The 26,209-nt window shown below is 41.8% G+C and overlaps 2 protein-coding genes across 4 annotated transcripts; one reads left to right on the top strand and one right to left on the bottom strand.

Moving 5' to 3' along the window:
- Nucleotides 1-1,014: 1,014 nt before the first annotated feature.
- On the top strand, nt 1,015-16,763 carry xpr1b (xenotropic and polytropic retrovirus receptor 1b). Its single transcript, XM_027021040.2, has 15 exons — nt 1,015-1,389; nt 4,597-4,648; nt 9,919-10,020; nt 10,432-10,661; nt 11,115-11,264; nt 11,419-11,502; nt 11,780-11,861; nt 11,996-12,228; nt 12,345-12,524; nt 12,762-12,921; nt 13,262-13,450; nt 13,665-13,837; nt 14,058-14,194; nt 14,578-14,799; nt 15,096-16,763. The coding sequence occupies exons 1-15, from the start codon at nt 1,321-1,323 to the stop codon at nt 15,148-15,150; spliced, it is 2,118 nt and encodes a 705-aa protein (XP_026876841.1). The 5' UTR covers nt 1,015-1,320; the 3' UTR covers nt 15,151-16,763.
- A 333-nt stretch (nt 16,764-17,096) lies between these two features.
- On the bottom strand, nt 17,097-23,574 carry LOC113584246 (lipoamide acyltransferase component of branched-chain alpha-keto acid dehydrogenase complex, mitochondrial-like). 3 transcript variants are annotated; one of them, XM_027021041.2, is made up of 11 exons: nt 23,488-23,574; nt 22,922-23,039; nt 22,267-22,342; nt 21,759-21,940; nt 21,497-21,621; nt 20,902-21,127; nt 20,513-20,679; nt 20,168-20,245; nt 19,776-19,967; nt 18,772-18,843; nt 17,097-18,547 (listed from the first exon to the last, which is right to left on the bottom strand). In XM_027021041.2, exons 1-11 carry the CDS (start codon nt 23,536-23,538, stop codon nt 18,380-18,382), a joined length of 1,455 nt encoding a protein of 484 aa, XP_026876842.2. In that variant the 5' UTR covers nt 23,539-23,574; the 3' UTR covers nt 17,097-18,379. The 3 variants fall into 3 exon arrangements, with proteins under 3 accessions (XP_026876842.2, XP_026876844.2, XP_026876843.2); XM_027021043.2 differs by having other exon boundaries at nt 22,900-23,039; nt 23,462-23,542; XM_027021042.2 differs by having other exon boundaries at nt 23,462-23,542.
- Between the last annotated feature and the right edge of the window lie 2,635 nt (nt 23,575-26,209).

Below are 26,209 nucleotides of genomic sequence, written 5' to 3'. Positions count from 1 at the left end.
TAACACTCTTTAGGTAAGAATGTTAGTAAGTAGACTATGGCAAATTAGTCTCTAAGTGTTTTTTGTGATATGTTTTTATTTTACATGTGAATACTTGATATTTCTTTTCTTATCCTTGTTAGCCTAATCTGTTATATACAGCTGTTTACACATATTAAAATATGCCATGATTATCCTATGTAATAATTTTGTAAGAATAAACTCAACAATCTTTTATTTGCACATTACTCTGCTATTCTGTTTGAACATTCATGTTGTCCAGCTAATGTGGTTAGCGTATTTGTGCATGGTCACTATTTAGCCAAGTCTAGAAAATAACCACTTCTAATGCCAAATGTATTGAAATGTGTGAGTGTGGACAATTACTAGGCACAGCACTGTTCTTTATGGACGGCTATTGCGTATAAAAAGTTAATGGCCTCGTCGGCTTTGAGTTTTGCAAGTTTTCCTTACAACAGTTTTTAGGATTTGGGATAACGTGGCGTAAATGTAAGATCGTAATGATTTATTGCATACGTCTATGAACTTGATCAGGCAAGTGTACATCCACTTAAACCCTTAATCCTGTGTTAAGAAGAGTTGCCACTGAAATATATTAAGGTCTACGGTATCTTACACGCAGTTAGATAGCTATATTGAAGAGCGAGTTAAGTAAACGTTTTGCTTTTCATTTCCTTTTGATTACGGTTCGCTTTATTAAAATCTGTAACGCACTTCCAATCAATAAAGCAGAGAAACCTCCAAGAAGAAACATCGATGCGGGTAGTCTGTTTGGATGTAAGCAAACAGCAGTTTCAAATAATACTCCCCAGGTTAAACGATTACTCAATAAATTGTTTACATCAAACATAACGTAATTTCCATGCTGCTTGCTGGCACCCTTTGCTTTTTTGCATTCAAGATACCTTTGTAAATGACAGTGTAAAGCTTGAAAAGGGCATCGTTCCTCAGCTCGTAAACACCCCCTCCCTCTCCCAGATGTACATGACGCGACACTGACGGAAATACCCGACAACTATGGCGGCTGCCAGATCTTTCAGCTTCACCAAACGTTTAAATATTGTCAGTGTATAGCCGTCCTCGTACTTTTCCAGTCACTTATGGTAGCGTCTCGCAGTATATCCAGCTATTAACTGAAAGGATGGCGAGGCCTTTCGTTTAGGAACATGTCTGTGTGTCAGTCATATTCCCTCGGCTGTTATGTGGAGCGGGGACTGGAGAGCTACGAAAAAGCGACCGTGAATTTGAAAAGAAGCGTTTTCAGTCGCTGATGATTTCATCTGGTAGCTTTCCGACCGGGTCTCTCGCAAAATCCCAAAGATGAAATTTACCGAGCATCTGTCGGCGCACATCACCCCGGAGTGGAGGAAACAATACATCCAATATGAGGTGAGTGAACGTGAACGGACGTTAACGAAGTCCTGTGCTAGCACTCTACGACTTGGTTAGCTAGAGCTAATACCCACCTTTAAAAGACTATAAACCATACAGGGGGCAGTTTATTATTACTGTGATAAACGAAATTGGTTACGTATCTAAGAATTATAGATAGTGTTTTTATTACTCTTCGACTTGCTGCCACCGCTTTCCATATGAACAATAATAATCACCTAGTAATTAATAAATAGCTGGCTAGCTTAGCTGGCTAACTAGCTAATGAAGGAATGACAATGATGTGTGTAACGGTAACTTGGTGGCTAACGAATGGTAGCGAGATATTCAACCTCCAGACACTGGTTTATATTTGGGTTTACGGTTTCAGATAAGCTAGTTTTAATGAATTCTCACCAAGCCTAAGAGCACTATACAGATTGTTTTGGGCACATCATTGAGACAGCTCTTTTTAATCTGTCAGGTGGAGGGAGTAGAAAGGTCTGCTTAGACTGAATATGTAGCGTTACACCACGGAATAATGTTCCATTTTCTAGAGCAGCGTAAAAGATTTTTGCTCTTCCTCTACTTGCTCTTTAAATATTTAAACTATTCCAGTAACGCTTTGAGTTCTGTCTTAATTCTCAAATCCTCATACTTGCATGGTATTGTGAAATTCTGTTTCATTGGTCTAACTGTATGCTGAATTGCACTCGAAAGACAAACCATTTCAGTTTTCAAGTTAGTGCATGCAGCTAACCAGCTGACGGAGTAGGTTTTTTTGCTGACCTTTCACATTTATCGTTCTTCCCTAACAGGTTTGATTAGATTTTGCCGCTCATTTACGAAGACGTGCTTATCTCTCAGACTGTTCCAGGCTCCTTAATGTTTATTTGGCTTTTTTGGGAGTTTGTTTGTTTTAAGTTACCCCGTCTTCGCCCCTGTCTAATCTTCATATGCAGATATATGTTGACACATGCCTTCATAGATGTATGCTTTAGCAGGCAACATAATTTAATTATTTCACATGACCGCTTGTGAGCCAGCTGCAGTGGAACTGACAGTGGACATTGGCTCCGTCGCTGGGCTTTACTGCAGTCCAGCGCCTTCAGGTTTAATGGCCTACACATAATGAGATTATTGCTGTCCTGGTGCTTTGATAGAAAATTAGTCATCACCCACAGTGAGCAAAGTGGATGGGTTACTGTGTGTGCATGTCCCAATCAGCTAATGAGAATGAAAGCTTGGTTGTTACATTCCGGTGTGCAGTGTAAGACAAAGGCTGAGTGCACTTTTACACACAGACGTGGCTTTCTAGCTCAGTGCTGAGTTTGAGCGCGCCAGCCTTCAATATGTATTCCTACAGGAATAAGGAATTTTTCTTAAGACCTAGCTGCTCAGAACGACAGTTGAAAACAGGTTGAACACAGTTGGCTCTAAAGAGTAAAAGTGCATTGTAGCAACGCTGGTTTCTGTTTAGCGACTTCCCGAGTTTGATAAAGCTGATGCAAGCCGATTGCAGACAGATTGCAAATGTTACACAGTTCACACTGACATGGATTTCAGATTCACTGCAGTCTTAGACGGAGAGAAAAAGGATGTGGGAAATTAGGGGCACCAATAGAGACATCATATTTATAATATAGGCCTAGCTAAAGCTACACTAATATTTGCACCATGTCCATAGAAATACACTAAATGTTGGCATGTATTAACCAAACATCGCTACCCCCCCAGAACCCTTTACAACACTGTAGGAAAACCCCTACAACCCCTGTAGTCTGCCAAACATTCTGCCATAATAGTGTAAAGCTTTTGTGTCTCTGTCTTACCAATCAGCCATGCCACAGTGTCCTGCAGAATGAGCTTTTCAGCTCTGTCTGCAGGACACCAGGCTTGCACACTGCAGGCCTTGCAGGGCCATGCTGGGATTTACACAGGCCAGTGTTTTGCTGACGCAAGGCTTATGGCATCAACACTGTCAGACTTTCCTGGGCTGCTTTTTTGTTTTTTGTTTTTGTTTTTGTTTTTCACTCTGCATTCTCCTTGTTGGCTCAGAACACTGTAAAGGGACACTGTAGGTTCATGTTCTGGGAAGGTCAATAAGAACATCATAATACATGGCTACTGTTGTTGTATGTGATATAAATTAGACATTGCCATCATATTGGCATTAACTGATTAATTGTGTCTCTCTTTGTTTAAGACATCAGACATATGCTAGTGTGAGAGTTAGAGGATTGTGTCTGAGAGCTGGCAGGGAGAGATGTCATTAATGATATCGGATAACCAGGATTGGATACTGCCATTTGCCATTCCCTCACCTCCCACTACTTCCTTATGGCAAGATGTGATCTTTGACCTAGTGTTTTGCAAGCAGCCCCAGAAGCCCCCACTATACAGCAAAAGGCATGGGGAGAGGGTGACCAAAAAGTGCAGGGAATAGCTGATTTTTTAAAAAAGACATGAATCAGCACATTGTCTTAATAGTGAAGAGTAAATGGATAAGCGGGTAGAGGTCACCTCCCTGATTCACAAGTTCACAGTTTTTGACTTTAAAAATACAATTCAAGAACTGGTGGAACAAAACAGGCATGCCATTTACATTCTAAACAAAGGCATTGTCTACAATTTGGCATTTGTGTTACTCTTTTAGCAATGGTGGGTGGGTGTAAGTGACAGACATGAATATGCAGTGTTTTGTCCACTGAATTTTAGATCGTGCTAGTCTCCAGAATGCACCTCATATTTGTGCCATAGTGATGACTTCCCACCTCTTAGAATATACCTGTCGACTTAATAAAAATCTCTGTCAGAGTCATAAATGTTTATGAACCAAACATGGCAGTTTTGCCCTCTGCAGTTGCTGACCTGATTCTTTAACAAGTCTCTGGCTTTCCTGTTGCTTGCAGGATGCTTATGGACTGATCTCAGACACTCACACTGGGAATGTGGGGGTGCTGTGATGACTCAGGTGTGTTGTAGCAGCAGTCACATGAAAATGTGAAGCACCATTATTATCGGCCTTTTCCTGTCCTCCTGGCCAGATCTGGATAGTTCCCCTTCCTCTCTCTGTGACTTCTTTCCATTCTGGCTGCCTTGTCTGCGTATGCACCTTGGCAGATGTTCCCCTGGAAGGCAGAAATGGCACCAGGCCAGGCACATGCTAATGCTGACTATTTGACCATTGGAAATAACCTCTCATGTCCTCCTTCCTCCTCACAGGCTTTTAAGGAGATGCTGTACTCTGCCCAGGACCAGGCTCCGTCAGTTGAAGGTAACTATATTGTGTGCGTGTGTTTGATAGAATACACATCCCACACAAACATAAATATGATCCACCCATGTACAACAATTATAAAACCGCTCCCATGCATAGACTTGCATGACACGGTAAATGTTGATATTGCTATGACCGTGCTACATAATGTTCAAGCTATAGAGGGCCTGGTTTCTCTTGAGTCTTTTGAATTCAGGCATTCATTATGGCAAACATGCAGAGATGAGTTATGATGGCTTGGGGAAGCAGCACTCCAAAGAACAGCAGGCAGAATGGAAACCTATAGAGGCTTGTTGTGGTTGCTAAGCACTCTGCAGTCGATATGTTAGCCAAAGAGCACCTCATGCCTTTCCCCAGCTGGTGCAAACTATATGGTCATTTAGGCAATGATCATTTGGTTGCGATTTACTTAACTACATAGTTAGAATCCCTTCCTTATTGCGATTATCTTTAACAAGCTTTCAGTGTTAAGACCCATATATGAATATATTTGTAACTGTAATTTCCCAGATTGGTCAAGATTAGAGGATGAACATCCTTTCCTATATACGTAGTCTCTTTGCTTGGTAAAGTTAGGTAGAATGGGGCAGTGTTGTACTAGGCTCAGGGCATGGTGCCTGGATGCACTGTGACAGCAGTCTGTCTTGATGCATCTTTTGTTGTATCCCATAATTCATGAATGGATACGTAAAGTCGAAGGCAGCCTCTACACTACCCAAGTGGCTGACAAAGGGGGCAGCGGGCATGCACGACGTGGCACAATACTTGAAGTGGCAGAGTCCGTACCATCCAGTCAAATGCCTCCCGTCTCTGGACAGTCAATTGAGCCTCTCCTGAACGGTGGCTTGCATTGCGATAAGGCGGTATTCATAAAACTACACTAACGCATGTTGTTATCCTGGTGTTATCACACGTATGGTCATAGCAGCTGCATGCTTTCATGTGTGCTTTCATGCATCACTAGGTTAATTGCATAAACCCCTTGGTTTGGTCCCTGCACATCTCTGGATACACATTTCCTATTAAGAACAGAAGGTCTTTTTTATTTTTTTTATTTTTTTATTTTTTTTTCTCTTCTTGAATTTGACTATTTGTCATTCTTGTCACACAAATAAGGATGTAATGGTCTAGTACTCTGTTGCTTTGCCCTTCTAAACAGAGCTCTGTACTGGGTTTTCTAAGTCAACAAGAATTGAATCAAACAGTGTCATTCAATTTGTGAAAAGTAGTTTGAGAGGGAAGTTTTGTGGTCTTTTTGTGTATCGTTAAGTGTGGCGTGTGTTTGCAATTTTGCATCAGAATGTTATCACTTTAAATGTGCCTTTTGTATATTTAATCATTTCCGATGACTTCATAGTAGGTTTTTTCCTCAGGAGTTTCAAAGCCGTAATTAAAACCATACTTCAGTAATAGACCAGATTCCCTGTCACAAGCCCGTATCATAGCTTTTTTGGAATAAAGAACACAAGCTAAACCCAGTAGAAGTAAGCATTTCTGAATTATTACAAATAAAAGTAAGCACTAAAGTTTCAACATAAGATGCTTAAAGTTGGAGACATTTAGAAAGAGCATCTGGGGTTTTCAGCTTTACTAATCTGCTTCGTTTCTGTGTGTCGCCAGTGAATGTCACCTATGGCTTTGTTATGAATGGTCAGACACAGCTAAGATTCCTTTCCAGGGTATGATCTCAGTGTTGGAACATTTCTGGCATGTTATTATGAAGGGTGTGATAAATGTTGATGTCACCTAATAATATCCTTTTTAGACAGGAATTGCGATGACCCTCATTGTTGGTAGGCTTAAATTAAATTTAAAAAGTGAATTTCTCTAGCTAGCAGCAACATCTTACTGTAGCAAGATTCCCAGTAAGGTTGCAATGTCAATAAAAGAAACTTAAGTGGCTTGTAAATCAGCCATTTTTATTTGTTTGGGTTTTTATTTTTGTGTTTATGATATAAACAATGATGTCTTTAATAAGCTACGAACACGTGCCTCTATAGTGATCTATTTTTCACTACGGATCGTAATGTTGTGGCAACAAAACTTGGAACGACGTTTTTTGTCCTTCAGCAAAAAAATGTGCTACTTTGTATGAAACACATTTAAAGGGATACTGTGTAAGATGGTGTCATTAGTGACAACAAATTGCAGTGTAATTCAAAGAGTCAACAAAGTTTTTAATATTAATTTGGGGTTACTAGTAATTTAAACTTTTCATCAGTTTAGGAGTAGCATTCTGAATGTTTTCTGCAGACTCCTTTTCTCGTGGACTAGTATAGTACACAATAAAAATCAAATGTGCAATACAAAGTAATTAAAAGCTACCTGTAGCATCAGGATATGTTCATTTTCCTGTGACATAGACAGGGTACCAGCTATGCAAGGAATAAGCCCACATAAGAAAATATGTTTAGCCTGGGACGTCTATATTTGGGGTGAGAAGAGTAGTGTTCCTTTGTTATGGCACTCAAGCTTTAGTGGAATTACCCTTGGGCAGCACAAGTTAAACACTGCTTTGGCCATGGCAGTAAATTTTCACCCATTCACTGCCTGTGATTTATCCTCATTGATGTGCGATGGAAAGCTCAGGGAGAGCAGTCACAGCAGTTTATTAAAGTACAGAGCTGTCAGATAAACACCCGCGCTCCGGTATGAGAGCAGGTGGCCACTCACCCGCACACTTCCTCGCACACGGCCCAAAGCGCCATGCCCGGTTGTTCCAGACGCCGCCGCCGCTTTGCTGCTTTTCTTTTCTGTGTCAATGCTGCCACCCCAGTCACAATCCCGCACAGTGCGCTCAGGGTTTCACAAAGACGTGGGAGCGAGTCGGTTGTAATTATGTGTAAATAACAGTAATCTGCTTTCTCTGTATGTTTATGCTTTTCTTGGGGAGTGCCAGTTGAAGGCAGTTAACCGCGATCATTTCAGGTTTAAAACACACTCACACTTGTGAAAACCAAAGTCGCAGTGCCCCTCTCGGCTGGTGAAATGCCATAACTGGCAGTGACGTTAGCTAAAGGACTGATTTGTGGAGGCGGCTGCAAACCTCAACCCCTCATTGTGAGACTTTTGGGCGCAAAGTTACTCATACTATTATGACAGCCTTTGCCAGTCTAACAATGAGATCATATGCTCAGAATTTCTCCATAAAGAGTGGTTTTCCCACTTTGATGGCCATGTCCAGACATTACCACAGGAGCATCCGGTGATGAGGCCCAGCTTGGACATGCCAGATTCCAGAAGGATCTTGGCGAGTTCCAGAATCCCACTCTGACACTGTTTACATGGTCTTCTGTTTTGTAGAGGGGGGAGGGGGAATATTTCCCCTAGCAATTTGCAACCCTAGCTTCCTGCCCTAAGCTCCAACTGTGTGAGAAAGCAGTCAGGGCCCTGTTTCTCCGTCCCCGCTGTGCTCGTGTGTAATCGAGCCATATGTCCTACTGCAAGGGCCTCGTCCGTGCTCCAGGCCAGACACACTGACCCACTTGCAGGCCCCCACTCAGAAGGTTACCCAAACCATGCACCCAGCCATGTGTTCCCATGGTAGACCATTTCTACAGCTGGGCTAGAGAAACATTGCAAAATCATGTTGGGTTTGGACTAAAATTGATAGTTATCTTTCTCTTAGAGGTGCAGTTCTTCAGACAGCCTTGAATCCCGAGAACATGTGAAACTGTCCCTGTTTACTCGTTGACGTTAAATCTGAGGAACAAAGAACATGTGGCTATTCAGGTCACTCACATTCTTATTTGACCTACATTGATTCTTTGCTCTCTTCATTCCATGTGAACCCTCATCGTCCCAAATCATTGCAACATTTCCCTGAGATCAAGAACTGCAGAATAGGATAAGAAATGCACTCTGTCTTGAACAATGCAGACAACCTTGGTAAACTCCTTGTCACACCTCATCATGGATGGTAACTGACCCAACTAGGAACTTTTTTTATATGGCTATAGTGGTTTGTTTACCTAAACTGTTTACATATGCTTCTTATCACAGTGAACTACAATAATCGATAAGAGTGATTTGATAAGTTGGCATCTTGCCTTGAGTGACTGTACTCACAGCTCTGTTATGCTGTGTATTCTTCTAATAATAAACCAAATGTCAGTGAGTAACACTGTGTTCAAGTATGCTCAAACAATGTCAATTTCCATCATTTTGTCTTTGGGAAATGATACTGTGATTCTTTTAAATATGGTCTTCTGCAGGCTCATAATGGGCTATGTTAGTTATCACAACTTAATATAATGAGTCTGATCAATTTTGCTTTTTGGTGGAAAATGTGCTTAAAAACCACGTTTCCCTCACACTCTCTCCTCTCCACATTTCTCAAGCATGTTCCCCTCATCTCTTGCTAAAAATATTTTTAAAAATTCAATTGGTCTGAATTATGTTATGAAAGTAGCTGAGTACTCTTCCTAACAATATAGCAGTGAACTGTGCTGAACAATGACCTGGTGGCTTGTGAATTGTTACTGTAAAAAAAGGTAGTGTTTTGTCTCTTGTTGATGTTATGCCCTGATTAAGAAAACAAGGTGTGAGTCATGGACAGCACTAGTTACAGTAAACACGTGAGACAAAGTAATTTATGTATTCCGTGTCATTTCTCCAAACCAAAATCCTCCGTCCAGGGAAAATAATCATTTGACTCACTCCCGAAGATGATGACTCAGTGTCTGGCAGCGTGAATGTTGTACAGCCATGCGCTCTGAGACACCACCGTGCCCCTCGGGAGAAATCCACTTCTCACCCACTTCTCCTTGGCAACGTGCTGTTTATAGTCGACTCCCTCTCAGCAGTGGGCCATCGGGGCATTAGGAAACTGTCCCACCAGTCCTCAAGCTGTCCCTAAGTGTTCTGTCATGGATTTCTGCCTTTGGTTTTCACTGGTTCATTCATCATTCTGAAATTGGGACTTGCTTTATTAATGCTAGATCTCCCTTGTTGGCACAAAAGAACATCGGATGGGCTTTGTGATGATATGCCTGGTGCAGTGCGAGAATGCTATCTGTGATATTGGTTCCACCATGCTGTGTTTTGGCACTGTTACCATGGAAGCAGCAGTTCTACACTCTCAGCCGTACACTCTCAGCGATCTGTCACTTTGGATAAGAGACACGCTGCTTGGTGTCCGGCTCCAAACTGGCAAACCGGCAAATACGTACAAAAAGTGGTTTGGATTGAAATGGAAAGAAAATATTCAAGACCATGTTATCACTTACATTTCTCATGTCTTTCTTGTACTCCCTCTGTCTCTCTAGTCACAGATGAAGACACTGTTAAGAGATACTATGCCAAGTTTGAGGAGAAGTTCTTTCAAACATGTGAGAAGGAATTGGCCAAAATTAACACATTTTATTCAGGTAAGCACATGATTTCTCAACAGAACCCTTCCCTGGGTATAACTTTGTGTGTAGCTGCCATTAAGATGTATATTGTAAAAAGTACTGAACAAATAAAATTATTATTATTATTATTATTATTATTATTATATATATATTTTATTATAATATGTAATTATTAATAGAAACTGTATAGAAATGTATAAATTAATAGAATAATTATGTACAGAAACCGTATTAAATTATTTAAATGTAGAAGGAGCCACAAACAGATTTTTTTTATTTTTTATTTATCAAAATCCCTTCTTGCTTACTTTTTTACCTTTAAGCCATTTTCATATACTCCACATACATAAAGTTATCCACTCATCCACCCATCTCTCCATGTGGCTGATGTCACTGTCTGCCCCGCCCCACCCTCTGGCCCCGCAGAGAAGCTGGCAGAGGCGCAGAGGCGTTTCGCCACGCTGCAGAACGAGCTGCAGTCGTCGCTGGACGCGCAGCGTGAGAGCAGCCGCGCCCCGGGCCTGCGCAGTCGCGCCCGCCGCCGCCCTGTCTTCCACCTGTCGCAGCAGGAGCGCTGCAAGCACCGCAACATCAAAGACCTGCAGCTGGCCTTCAGCGAGTTCTACCTGAGCCTCATCCTGCTGCAGAACTATCAGGTCAGAATCCCCCTCACGCATAAACAGACCCCACCCTCCCCAGGGTCAGCAGTTCCCTTTTCCTGGGCCTGGGGGACCTGAAAGTGACCTGACTGTATCGACCTAGGTGTGTCTGAGCTAGACTAGAGTTAGGACTGTTTTCATAAATAAGTGAGAGCAGTGCGAAGAGCACAGGTAACATGCAATTAATAATCACAGACTGCACCAGGCATCTCCTCATCACAAAAGCCCATCTGATTTTCTTTTTGCTTCTACTGTTTCCATCCATTTTGCTGCTGTTCTGTTAACAGTATGACTCAATCTCTGCTATTTCTCTCACACTGATGCCTCCTTTAGTGCTGGCATCTCTCATCTCTCCGATCACTTTTTACCAACTGCTCCCACCTCAGCGTTGCTTGCGTAATTAATTGCTGTACCACTGTCCCTAGAACAGAAGTGCCTTCTTTTCTCTAGAATCTGAACTTCACTGGTTTCCGGAAGATTCTTAAGAAGCATGACAAGATTTTCGAGACGGCACGGGGGGCAGACTGGCGTGTCATCCACGTGGAAGTTGCACCCTTCTACACTTGTAAGAAGATCACCCAGCTCATCTCTGAGACTGAGGTACCTGGTGTCTAGAATGTAATCTTTCATACTCTAATAGGCCTTTTAGGCTGGTCAGACTACTGTGAAATGTCTTTTTAAGGACACAACACACTGAAATGACAGTAAAGCGACAGTCAAATAAATGAAAAGCACATGGTCATTTTTTTTTTAGGCCCTGGTTACAGCGGAGTTGGAGGGGGGTGACCGACAGAAGGCTATGAAGAGGCTTAGAGTGCCTCCCTTGGGTGCAGCCCAGGTGAGACATCTGCATGAGTAGGTGATAGATGGTGGTTAAAGGAATATTGTGTTTTATTTTGTATAAAAATGGATGACTATGAGCATGAGCTGGTGGGGACCTGTGTTGGTGTTCCTTTTAGATGGTTGCAGGAAAATGTCTTTAATTTGGTTAAACTTAGAAACGCAGGATGAATATCGGGAACAGTTCTATTTTTGCATTTGTTTGTTTTTTGTTATGATGTGAAGTCACAGTCAGCCACTATTGTGATAGCTCTGTCCTTCCTGTTCCATTTCAGCCTGCGCCGGCATGGACAACTTTTAGGGTCGGATTGTACTGCGGAGTCTTCATCGTTTTATTAGTCACCATCACCATCACAGGTACAACCCTTTCACTTGTCCACCACCTCACACCACCCAGTGACCAGCTCCCCAAACCCAGTGCCCTGCCCACCCACACTAAGTGGGCCATTTCTCCTGAACTTAAGAGGCGCTGTGACTTGTCACGTGCACAGGCGCGGTGAGCGCAGTGAAATTCGGCGCGGTGAAATTCGGCACGGTGAAATTCGGTGCGGACAAATCAGCAGTGTGGCCGCTGGTGCGGATCTACCGTGGCGGCTTCCTGCTCATCGAGTTCCTCTTCCTGTTGGGCATCAACACGTATGGCTGGAGGCAGGCGGGTGTCAACCACGTGCTGATCTTCGAGCTGAACCCACGCAACAACCTCTCCCACCAGCATCTCTTTGAGGTGCTTTTGACCTCGTCTTCTCAGAAAGAAGAAAGCCGTCTACTTGACTGGTAATAGCATATTGTTCCTGCATTACATGAACTTTTATATGGCCTTGTGTTCTGTCTGATTTGCAGATTGCTGGTTTTCTAGGAGTGCTGTGGTGTGTCAGCATCCTGTCCTGTCTTTTCTCTGAGGCCATAATGATCCCAATTTGGGCCAACCCTCTAGCGCTCTATGGCTTCTTCATGCTTTTCCTCATCAATCCTTTCAAGACCTGCTATTATAAATCACGCTTCTGGTTGCTCAAGCTTCTGGTAAGACCCATTAGAGTACTGATTTATGCCCCACACCTTGCAGATTACTGATTTATGCCCCACCCCTTTCAGAGCACTGATTTTGGTGTGCGTGTCCCAGCCCTTCAGAGCACTGATTTTGCTCTCACATTTCCACTGGGCCTCCAATTGATTGTTTTTTAATCATTTAGCCCTCATTTGGTGAGCTATCTCTCCTCTGCCTCCAACCCCTGCCATGCCGCCTCCTCCTACCCCCAGTTTCGAGTGGTCACAGCTCCGTTTCACAAAGTGGAGTTTGCTGACTTCTGGCTTGCTGATCAGCTCAACTCCCTGGCTGTACTTCTAATGGACCTGGAGTACCTTGTCTGCTTCTACAGCTTGGAGATAAACTGGACACCAAGCTATGAAATATCTAATGGTAAGGTGTCATTCCTTATCAAAAGGTTCAACAAAGTTTTTGAATAAAATGGATATTTATTGCGATTGTGTGTGATTGAGAGTGTTTTGAGTCATGCATCCTGACTAATAATGGAACTATGTTATGCCAGACTACATGTAAAATTTGGCCACCCATGACAAATCTGTTGGTGTAATGTACTTTGTACAAGAACCAGAAATATATCTGCAGGTTTGAAAGTGGTGAACTTGGGAAAACTTATAAATGTAGATGCATCAATTTGCTGATCAATACAGCACTTTGGTGATTTAAGCCTGTAGCCATTAGTCATATTTTTGTTGCATTTCTTTTCTCCTGTTAGGTATATGTAATTCATACTCCTACGGGGTGCGGGCTGTCATCCAGTGCTTGCCGGCGTGGTTCCGATTCGTGCAGTGTCTGAGACGTTACAGGGATACTCGGCGGGCTTTTCCCCACTTGGTCAATGCTGGCAAATACTCCACAACCTTCTTTGTGGTGACCTTTGCAGCACTCTACAACACACACAAAGGTAGGACTGTCATTTATGTGTCCTGCATAGACCACTAACTAAACACACCTGACAAAATAACAGTAAAAACCTTGCAATCTTATCCAGTGTTGGTATGTTAGGGTACAAATATTGAACTTTGAGGAATGCTTGTCTATTTCTGTGCATTTCCGTTTCAGAATTTGCGGATATCGAACTGGTATCAAGTTTTGATATGAAACAATTTTTCTTTCAGTTCGCAAAGATAATGCTTCAGAGGCGGACATTTTCTTCTACCTGCTGATTGCGTTCTCTGTGATCAACTCGTGCTATACACTTGTGTGGGACCTAAAAATGGACTGGGGCCTTTTTGACCGCAACGCAGGGGAGAACGCACTTCTCAGAGAGGAAATAGTATACCCACAGAAGGTAAGGGGAGCCACACAAGCACTGGATTCCACTCACTAAATTTGTGACTTTCATTGTAATGTTGTGGCTGTATGACTTTGATAATACACAGTTGCTGTCCGTTATGAATGAGGCTTTGGTTGTAGTAGTGATAGAAAGAAGATCGATTCTGCTATATGTTCTGTATGCGTCGCCATGTACTAAAGCTCCGCCTGAATGCATTCTGCTTTCTCCTTGCCAGGCTTACTATTACTGTGCCATATTAGAAAATGTGATCTTACGCTTTGCCTGGACAATTCCTATTACTGTCAGAGCCACGTACCATGTTGACATTGCTGACATTTTGGCCACTGTTCTTGCACCTTTAGAGGTTTTCAGGTAAGAATCGCTACAGACATCCATAGTTCAGGAACCATGTAGCACAAGACAACTTCTGACATACACATATGTAAAAATAGGCAGTGTGTGTGTATCTACATGTAATCAGATTTTTCTAAGACTTACCCCAGCCCTAAACTCAGTAACGAAGATGAAATATTTTGCCCTTCAGTGTAAAAAATAAATAAATAAAAAATCAAACATGTAGCTTTAGTAATAATTGCTTTATCTTATTTTGCTGGCCCTGACAAAGGTCACCCCTGTTTCTAACACACACACACACACACACACACACACACACACACACACACACACACAGAACCACAGACACAGCTTTGTACAGCTCTATCAGCATAACCTTGCCATTCTCACCTTTCCCTCAGACGCTTTGTGTGGAACTTCTTCCGTCTGGAGAATGAGCATCTGAACAACTGCGGCGAGTTCCGTGCTGTGCGTGACATATCCGTGGCACCGCTGAATGCCGACGACCAGACCCTGCTGGAGCAGATGATGGACCAGGAGGATGGTGTGAGGAACAGGCAGGGCAAGAAGAGCTGGAAGCGCAGTTACAGCATGTCGCTCCGACGGCCGCGCCTCGCCTCCCAGTACGCATAACACCGCACCACTGAAAAGGCTCAATCCGTTACCCATACTGTCTGCATACAAGCATCTATGTTTAAGATGAAAATCTGGCAGAGCTGTTAAGCAGTGTGCAAAACGTGTACCTTTTCATAATTGCAACAATAGATTACAATATTTTTGTTTGGTTTGATGGGCTATTTGCTGATACCTATGGCTAATTTATATAATATGCTCTGAATACTGACTACAATCAGTATGTTAGTATAATTTATGTTTTTAGGCCACCTCTTCACGCCGTTCTTCCGTCTTACCTTTGTAGATCTAAAATCCGTGACACCAAGGTACTGATAGAGGACACGGACGATGACACCTGACATCTGGCCGCACTCTTCAGCGCTCATTCGAACCCTAGAAATGGATCACGGTCCCCTCAGGGACCTTAAGCCTTCCATGGCTATTCAATCAGTCCATCACAAAGCTGCCTGTTTACACCACACACACACAGTCATGTACAAACTCTTCACGCACACACTGGCACTCACTCACTATATTCACTAGTACAGGCTTTTAACAGGAACAGCCACTTGTCAGTTACTGTATTATCTTTTTTGATTTGTTGTTACTACCTTGATTATTTTCAAAGCTCTGTTACTTGGAAGATGAAAATAATCAAAGACTGTATGAACCTATATGTACATTCCCATAACAGGGATCTAGAGGTGATAATCAGAAAAAATAAGACTGGCTCTGGAGTTGAACCTCCAGAAATGAAGAGATTCACCAACATGTTGTATACCATGTCTCTTTATATGTTTTTATGAAGACTATTGTATTGGTCATGTAGCAGTCCTGTAGATGCTTTTTTTTTATTTTTATGAATGTACATTATATTGTTATTTATGTGAAGGATAGTTGACATTGCCTTTGATCGTTTAAGAGGAAATTCTGTTAAAGGACGGTGACAATGTAGTATGCCTGTCTCAGATCTTTCCCAGTATGGACCTCCATTTTGTACATGTATTTCAAAACCCTCAGGTGGCATTGATGAGATTTATGAAATGACTCTGTCATGTTCAAGCACTCCAAAAAATGCCCCACTTATGCAGGCCTAGCTAAAAAACCACTGAACTAAACTTGACAAAGGTTCATGAAAAAGTGTGCGTGCGTGCATGTGCGTGTGTGCGTATGCGTGCATTGAAAAAGCATAATGCCAGTTTGAACCAGTGCTGCTTGATAGAACCTGCTGGTGGTTTATCTAGCAGAGTTTAGGAATACAGCTCGTTTAAGAGCAAGCCAAATATCGGAAACATTCCGTGAGAGCTTTGTAGTGATTGCAGTGGGGGAATTGAAGTTCATGCTTAAATTGGTAGCTCTGGATCAGCTAGTGATCTACAGTACAAGCAGTCCCTAATCCCCTCAAACCCTTGTCATTTTTTTTTCTTCGTTATTCGGAACATTAAAGTAGAAAGCCAATTGGTCGGTGGTGTATCTTTATTTGTATCATCACATTCCATTCTAGTAGCCATTCCAAGTGAGTTTTGTTCTATCTACTTTTACTCTTTGTTTATGTCTTCCAGAGTCAGACCCAGTCCTCAAAAGCCACCTAAGGGTTTTACTGATATAATGGTTTTTATCCCACTTTGATCTGGAGCCCCCGTTTGGATCTGTGTAACCTCTGAAGCTGTCTCTGGCACCTGCCGAACTGAGGACTTACGCATGGTGTGCATCAGGGATCAATCCTGGATCCCATTGAAATGGACTGTTACATTCCGTGAGGAAGCATAGCCAACAAGCCTTTGCACAGAAAAGAGAGGAGTTCCTACTCCCAGTAGTAATTGTTGTTATTACCATTGTGGTGCATAGGAGCTGGGCTGATTTATGCCCTTTGGGAACATAGATTCACTTCAGTGCATCTGCAATAACCGGAAGGCTCCTCTTCAGATATCATGTCATGTACTACTGTCCCAAGTAAATGCTTGGACCAAAACTGCTTCCTGTGACTTTTTTTTTCCCCCTCTTTGCTTTTTATAGTTTGACTCCAAATGAAGATGATGATACTTTATTGTGGTTGTGCATCCATTTTGTTCAATCTTGTTTTAATCTTTCCATTTTCTCCCTATGTGCAGGTTTTTAGTTTTAAAATGATGAGTGTGCATGGTGTATTATAACCATCACATTCACTGGTGGCAATAGCTAATTGGAAAGTCAAAATAAACTAATTAAAAATAGATATTTGCTATGACTTACATATTTATCAGTATGACCATATACATCATCTTTGGGTATTAAACCCATGTACTTGTTACTGCTCCTACCTTGCTCTTATTGTTTTGGCTTGTTCATGTTACAAGTTAGTGATTTTTGGCATTTTTGGTTTTATATTGATTTAACTTACTGTGTGGTTATAATAGGAAGCCTTTGGTTTGCTTAACTTACTTTTAAAGGCCTTTTTTAGTGAAAAGCTACAGACTTAAATGTTTTCTTGGAGAGGAGACCCTCAAATCCCTTGTCTGTTGCATGATCACTTTGCACATCAGAAAAGATTCACTATTGTTTGACCCAGACCATATTAAAACAGTTCTGCCCCATTATTTATAATTGCTTGTAGTACAACCTTGCCAATAGCTTTACTACTGAATAGATGCTCTTCAGCTGCTTCTCGCTGGGCCTAAACCCATCCCATGTGGCAAATAAATCAGGTCCAAAGAAACCCCAGTAAATCTTTCCAAAAACAGGAAATACAAAGCACTTGAAGTTGCCCAAGCAAAGTCAACATACAAAACTTCAAAATGTCTTATCTTGTAAATACTTTAAACCAAAACTAGCATTCTTGAGAAATTTTCTTTAAGTTTGTATTTTTAAACATTTAAAAAAATGTTTTTCTTTTTCTAAATTTCCTTGGGCATAATCACAATCTTGCCACATTGTCATCACACCTACAATACAATTGTAAAGAAGCTTCCTATGTAACAGTGTCCCTTCAGAGTCCAGCGAGGCCACTCCATTGGCGCTTTAATGAAGTAGCTGTCTGTCAGCTCTACAGATGTTCATTGTGAAGATGAAGAGGTCTCTGAGATGGCCAGCAGACAATGAGATGGGGCATTGAGATGGAGCAGCATCAGACTGCCTCTGCACCCCCACCCCCACCCGTACCAGCCTCTACCACATCCACTCTAGGCTTCTCTGGCCCTAAGTACAGGAAACTGGAGCCTTACATCTACAGTAGAGGCTGAAGTTCAGTTAGGGTGTAAAAGAGGGTGTAAAAACTATGAAGCTAAAAAAAAACCCTAAAACATCCATATAATTGGAAATCAAATATACTAACTGCACCTATAGGGTGCAAAATGCTTGTTCATTCATTATAATTTTATTAACAAGCAAAAAAATCTCAGATTGTAGACTTACAGTGATTGTTGAATCAGAAAGTAATCTGAGAAAAAGTTTCAAGAATGACAACCTTTTCTTTTCCATTTGTTGAAATGTTACATTAATGTAGCAGGCAAGGCACCTTGGCCCCGCTAAGAGTAGGATGGCCAAAACAACACCAACATACTAAGTGAAGAAGCCCCAGGGTGGTCTCCTGCAAAGGTTCTCAGAAATGCCTCATTTGAGGTCAAGGACCATAGAGGACGGCTGCTCCAAATAGGAGCACCACAGGTTGGAGAAGCGCGACATGGTGGCTCCGTCAATGACACGGTGGTCAGCCGACCAGCTGACGCTCATGATGTGGGCCTTGACCAACTCGGCGCAGGAGTTAAACCTGGGCAGCGCCTTGAAAAGAGAAGAGTGCCAGCCTCAGAAATCCAAATATTTGAACAAAGCCATTTTGAATGCTTAAAACATCTGGAGTCAGCCTTTGTAGTTAGTGACAAGGTGGCCAAAGATAAATTAAATTGCAAAATACACTTGTTTTATATTAGATCATACAGTGCATAGCCTGCATGTCTGTAGTTATAAAATACAGAATATAATATCTACAGAATATAATGACCAACCTGGATCTTTCCCAAAGCGCCAATAGCCACCTCCGGGGGTAGGATAACTGGCTTGGCATAGGTTCCTCCAATCTGAGCCAGAAACAATTGAAAAATGTCAAGCTACAGGAACCAGATCATTTTGTCCTGAATCTCACAGGCAGTGTTTAGGACGCAGGGTTCGGCAGGAATCAAGAGTAATTATTCCCCGTGCTGAAAGCCCAAGGTAATGAAGGACTTAGTTCCTGGCCGGATGCACCACAGCTGACTCAACTCTCTACAAGGCTTTGAGTTTCAAGGTCATTTGAATGGATTGAGTCTTATTATAGTTCTGTGGCCAGTTGATCCCAAATAGGTTCCTGAATGTTTTTGGGATATTTTTCCAAAACCTTAGAACTGTTATCCAGGTTCAACTCAGTTTGTATTATTTTATGTTTGGTTTCTGAAACCAATTTAAGATTCATATTAGCTACAGTATAGTGGACTGCAAAACACTTTTTCAATGCGTTAGTAGTGATCGCCATCTTTTGGCCAGAAACTGAACTACACAGTTAAGGGTCACATTAGAAAAAAGTTATGCAGGTGTTATGCACTAGTTATGCATATGAATATAAAAACTCAAGCTTCACAATCTGTATTTTAGGCTAATTTATAAAGCAGTTGAGATATATAATGAACATATTCCACACAAGCATATAGAATGATAGACTAAACGCTTAGCGTCTTTGGAGTGTGGGACTTTGGAAAACTTTTTGAATGGAGGGTGTGTGATTAAGCAAGAGGGTGGTAGACTGCTGCAGTGGCTAAATCTGATGAACATAAGCATGAAGTGTGAAACTGATTACAGCAGCCTTAAGCCCATAAAGCCGCCTTCTTGCACTCATAACCTACACTGATCATAATCCATATTAATCCATCTTTTCACTGGGGTAAGAATAAACCTTTCTTGAATCAAAGTCTTTTTACGATTTCTTTCAACCCACATCCCTGCGGAGGCGAGACCAGACCAGGTTCGGGGAGCTCACCGAGCCGACGTTGGAGAGCGTGAATGTGCCCCCAGTCAGGTCAGCTGGGCCCAGCTGTCCTGCCGAGCCCAGCGCCTGCAGGCGGTTCAGCTCAGCTGCGATTTCGAACACGCTCAGAGCCTGCACATTCTTCACACTGGGCACCAGGAGGCCCTGTGGGGTGTCCATGGCCAGGCCAATGTTGTGAGACCCCTGAACAAGAAAGGCAGAGAAGTGTTTAGGTGATAATTGAGCATAACATAAAATATTACAGAATTTCTTTTCAATGTCTTTTCAGTCATCTGCTTCAGTATGGGTACAAAAATGTTCTTTCTTCTTTGCTCGTTCAGTCATTTAAATGACTTCAGTTTTGGAACAAGGCTCAGGAATTATAAAAGCAGATAGGAGCTTTCCTTGTAAGTGATGGTGTGGCAGCCCTCGTCGAAAGAAGCATTGAGAATTGGGAACTGCAACAGGCTCATTGATGCAGCCTATACAAGGACAGTACAGCAGAGTTTCATGAGCATGGTTGAAGTGGTGTCTGAAGAGTATGAACAACTAGAGAACTAGGAGCATATGAAAGGGATAGTCTGACCAAAAATGCTAACATGGCTAACAGTACAAATCCTGAATAAAATGTTTTTGGCATACTGTATTCAATATACATTATTATTTTTGGCCAAACTATCCCTTTAACACCATTTTGAATATTCAGAGATGTTAGTAAGAAGTAGGAAAACGTGCACCATGCGTCAAACCTTGACGAAGAAGGGCATGTAGCTGAGCCGCACTCCCCGAGCTTCAGCCAGGCCCTTCAGTTCCGATCGCAGGAGTACCAGCTGAGTGAGGTCAACCTCGTCACAGTAACCAAAGTGGGGGATCTTCAAAGCGGCTGTCATGGTCTTCACCATGGCCTTCTGGAAACCTACATGAGTGTTGCCATGACAGAAGAACAGAAGCCTGGAGCAAACAGTTCGAACTAAACTGCTTGTAGTCAGGCTAGCTGTTTGTATTATTCTATATCTTCAAGGCTAAAGTGAGGGAGCAAAAGAAGAATAAATTCTTATAACTCCTAAACTCCTCCCATTAGCTTATATTAGCTGTCATTAGCATTAGAAGTGGAACACTAAAGCAGCTGCCATGCTACCACTGAGAGGCTCTGTCCTGTCTTTCCCTGTGAAAACCTGGCACAGGATAGCAGGCAGAGGGCTGGGCCCTGGCCTTTTCTGCTTGACAGGAGCCCCTGGTGGAACCGGCTGCTTCACTTCATCGTAGGGAAGGATGGCTCCTGTCTGTTTGGCCAAGAAGTTGAGGATGTCCTCCTTCAGGATACGCCCGTCCTTTCCTGTCCCGACAACCTCGCTCAGTTTAATCTGATGGGAGACAGAAGTGGGAAACAAACATGGAGTGCAAAGAGAGGCCCAAATTAGCCACATGATTTAGAAAGATTGGAATTTGCTATTTGGTCAAATGCAAAAAAAAAAAAAAAAAAAAAAACTTTTTTTTTTTTTTTTAAAGTTTAGCTGACATCCCAAGGTACATCATCATTGTAAAATGACCAACACAAATTGGAAAAACTTAATTATCACTCTGAAAATACATGTGCAATGATGTTAAGCCTCGTGTAAATTTGTTAAATATGAATGGCAACTTGAAATCTTGAGATAACATTTTGTTTTGCCACACCCACGAACCCATCACATGACTTCACCCATTACTGGTTTATATGTCAGACAACCCACGTTGTTCTCCATGGCGAGACGTCGCACTGCAGGGGTAGCCTGGGTTTTGAGGCCTTTAATCTCCTGGTGTGTGTGCTCGTGTGAAACTGCTGGCGTCTCTACCACGTCCTCCTCTGGTGCGCCATCTGCCGGACAGACAGAAAATGGCATCCAGGTAGCATGATTGCAGCATAATGTACTACAGGGTTTTTAAAAAAAGAACAGTGTGTGTTACAAGTCTTTAAAAAAGATGGGTGTGTGTATGCCTAGGAGGGGGGCTTACCCTGTACTGTCTCAGTCTCAATGTCTACAAGTGGGGATCCGACAAGGGCGACCGCATCCACATCATAGTAGAGCTTCCGTACAACTCCCTCGTAACGGCTTGTAATAGTGACGGACGCCTTGTCGCTCTGCACCTCACAGATGCTGTCAAACTGGGACACTCTGTCACCCTCCTTCACATACCTTTACACAAGTACAACAACTGTAATCAGCTGGAGCTGGCATAGAAGCAGAATGCCTAATTTGAGAATGTATAGCTACTAAGCTGGTCATCAGAAAATGTTAAAACATGAACTGTAGGAGGTAACACTGCTAACCAAAGATAGCAACATTTTGTGATAATTAGTAATAAGTTCACTAATGCATGCATACTTCTAGCACAAAACTGGACAGAGGAAATGATGGTGATATCATGCACAATTTACTGCAAAACTCTCTTATATGATGTATTTATTTAATCTATTAGGGAATGGAACTAGCAAATTAAATGGTTGTGGCTGTACACATACCACTCTTTCACCGTCACCTCCATAATACCCTCTCCAATGTCTGATAATTTGAACTGAAGAACTTGACCAGAAGACACTTGGGGGAGAGGATACAAACCACTGAATTAGCTACTTTGCACAAAATAACAAATATCTAGATATTAAGAGAAGTAGCAAGTAATTTCTATGGCATGCTCAATTATGGAAATTGTCTGAACCCAAGTTCACTACTATTCAGAATGTATAGTGTGAAATGGTCTTTTCCATCTCTAAATGTGCAGAGGTTATTTACATGTTCCTTCGGGAAGCTGCATATATCTAGGTAAGTGTGTAGGCAGAATGGGTACATATATCTTATCTAGGTAATTATGTATCCAGGATGGGTACATATATTTTATTTAGGTAATTATGTATCCAGGATGGGTACATATAGCTTATCTAGGTAATTATGTATCCAGGATGAGTACATATAGCCTATCTAGGTAATTATGTATCCAGGATGAGTACATATAGCTTATCTAGGTAATTATGTATCCAGGATGGGTACATATATTTTATTTAGGTAATTATGTATCCAGGATGAGTACATATAGCTTATCTAGGTAATTATGTATCCAGGATGGGTACATATAGCTCATCTAGGTAATTATGTACCCACTCAGGTGAAGGAGCATACCACCGCTTGATCTGAAGGGTCTGCACTGTTGTGAGGTTAAGGGATGCTGGAATGCATAATGTTCCGCACACGCTTGGAGCCTGGGACACGGCTTGAAGTGGCGGGATGACAACTGCGGCTTTGACGGAAAACAATAAAGAATCAGAACATCCGAACAAAACGACCGTTTTGTTAACCTTATGTTGCATTTAGAAACAAATCTGTAGTGTAACCGAACGAATGGGTCACCTCAATGTCACGAACTGAAGAACGTTTTATTTAAATTCTGAGATGCATAGTTTAAAACTATGTTTGCATTTTGAAGGAGCAATATTTTTTTTAAATTAAATTCGCAATTAAATATATTAATTTCTAGGGAAAAGCTAGCTGGCTAGCTAAGCAAACTAGAGAAAGGGAAGAGCAAATAAACGGATTAATCCAGCTAGCTAGTTTTCAGAAGTAGTAATGGTAGTAATCATTTTTGTCGGTCTAAGTACATACAGTTATTCTATTTCTGCATACTACCGTGAGTACAGTGTTAAGTGCATTATAAGTTTTAACCTTTCGCAGAATGTATGTAAAATTACCAAACGCCTCAAAATCCTAAAGCAACACCGCACTGTTGTCACCGCCGCCATCTTTTCCTCCAAATCAGAGCAAGATTGTAAATAGAACAAGAGGGCCTACTAGCAGGTGAAGTCAGTGAAAGCCCCAACCATCTCTCTGATGCGTAGAAATTCTCATCATAGTGATAATAGTTGTATTTCATTTTAAACTGATTGTTAAGCCTTGTGAGAATAAAATGATTACAACAAGTCCAAAACAGCAAACAACTTGCCGTAGACATCTCTGTACCGAAACTGTTGTGTGAACCATCTTGTAACACAATTTTCTGTAGCCCTGAAATACCATGCTGATAACATGTTCTCTCCTACTTTACTCGACCAATCTTCTTTTTTTTTCTTTTTTTTTTTTGTCGAACGGAAAAAAGGTTAGTAGCCTATTTAAATGCTATCAGCATCTCGGCTTCTGCATACTAACGATGGGGATGTCCTGATGTGAATGTATATTAACAATGATAAAACGAGGTGTATATTCGCAATGGTAGAGTAAACTTCATTATGGAAAAAATATTAGTTCATTAGGTGTTTGCATTTCCACTTGGCTTGTTCACAAATAAGAGTGTCTCTAAATTACATAATTACTGTTTATTGAAATAATTATAGTCATCATTATATTTATTTTTTAATCACAGTACACTGTGTGAACATTTCAAATAGAAAGATAGGCTGCAAGTAATCATATTAAAAATTGAAACAAAAAAAAATTCTTCTTTTAAAATGTGTAAACATAATATAAGATAATAAAATAATATCTTATTTGTGTTTATTTTTAAAAGAAAAGCCTGTCTCGTGGTAATAATGTACTGTAATTTCATATAAAATGAAAATTCATCCTTTGTTATCTGAATTGTACAATATTTGACGGTTGTAAATTGTAGGTCTGTGCAATGGCTGAGCAGAGCAATGTAAACAATGATTGCAGGATTGTGTAAATTCAAAATGATGACACTAAGGGATGCATACATGTGAACATGGAACTTTTTCTGTGTGTCCAAGAAAGATTTACCTGTGGGACAATAAAATATATATCATATATCATATCACTGGCCTGGGTGTATTGTTTGGATGCCATCCCGCTCAGTCCTTAGAGTTCTGCAGGAGTAGACTCTCCACTCTCTGAGAGTAGTGTACCAGGCTGACAGCCAATGGGCCTTCAACTCTACTTTAATTGGCTGACTGGTTAATGACTGGTGAGCCAGGGAAGGAACAGAAATATTTAAACTTAAATGAAACTAACTGAAACAGAACTCATGGAAAGAACACTGTGAATTCTGTGATATCTATATCCATATAGTCACTGGTATGATTAAACAGTTGTATGTTCCTTTAGAGCACTAGAATTATGCAAGCATGATTGGAACAATCCAGCCTCAAATAATCACGATTGCCACAAGTTTGGCTGTATTCAGAAAGATTTCTACAAATCCTCTCTGTATTAGAGGAGCTGCTTGCCATAATTAAACCATACTTCTTTAGTTTCTCATACAGCACCACACAGTCCTGATAACCTCTCCTGTAACGCAGTTGCTGACCTTGACTTGCTACCAGAAACCCAGCACCGGTTTGCTTCTTGCCTCCACTGCCATCTCATCATCTCGAGTGTTGCTTCCCCACCATTTCACAGTAACCAACCCTTGCCTGTCTCTGACACAACAGAACAACCTTTTTCCATCCTATTAACATGGCGGGGGGGGGGGGGGGTCCCATACAATAGAAAAGTAGAAGTCGTGTTATGGCGCTGAAGAGTTCAGGACACTTGGAAAGAAACGATATTCACCCCTTTATGGGAATCAAGTGTAACGGAATCCCCGGGTCAGTAGACAGTAGACCCTTTTTTTTCTGGATGCCGAGCAGTAACCTGAGTCCGTCACCTGAGCTACTCTTACCCTTGTTCTGTGGTGTGTTGTCAGGTGAGGCTGCAAGTGTGTTCCCATGCCTCTGCTTCTATCCCTCATACTGCTGAGGAATCCTGCTTCCTGTTTACCCTGGGTGGCTCACGGAGACGCCGTCCTTACCGCAGTCTCTGTTTACCTCGGGATAACGTATGCTGATGCGGAGCGTTTGAGATCCTGGTGGGTTTTGATTTTTTTTTTGCATGTACTCTTCCTTTGTTTTCCTTTGTTGTCCTTCCCCAGTTGTCTCTTTACCAACCCCAATGAAGGCATGTCGCGTCTGGCAGTCTCGGGGGGACAACGGCGGGTTAAACACAGGCCCCAATCCGTGCTACCTCCGATGGCCTGGATCTCACACATAGCAGGTGGGTCTCCTGATTTATAACATGTAGTATAACATCTCCTACTAACAATCTTCATTTTCAGTGTGCATGCCTCTTAGACAATTTTTTTCTTCTTTTTGTTACTAAGCATGTTTCATATTCTATGTTGTCTGTGGGAGTCAGGTTGTGTGAATTCTATTAAAGTTTCTATTTAATATTTAAGGTGGAAATGGTGGAAAACCATATTTAATGTGGAAATGGTCTTTGTCATGTTAGAGGCCAGAAGTGTGTCGAGGGAGAAGGGTTGAATGTGAACTGGCATGTCAGTGTGTTGGGGCTAAAGCATTCTAAGCATAATCTTCCTCGGCCATATTAGTGCTAAATTAGCGTCAGCGGCATGAACCACGGCTGCTGCGGAGATGCCCACCAGGCATCTTCTTCACACAGCCCTGCAAGCACTGCAGGACTCAT

Source organism: Electrophorus electricus, chromosome 18, assembly GCF_013358815.1.
Source record: "Electrophorus electricus isolate fEleEle1 chromosome 18, fEleEle1.pri, whole genome shotgun sequence".
NCBI classification, from domain to species: Eukaryota; Metazoa; Chordata; class Actinopteri; order Gymnotiformes; family Gymnotidae; genus Electrophorus; species Electrophorus electricus.
The sequence above is the reverse complement of the archived record's forward strand: the minus strand, read 5'-3'. Positions and strand labels throughout refer to the sequence as shown.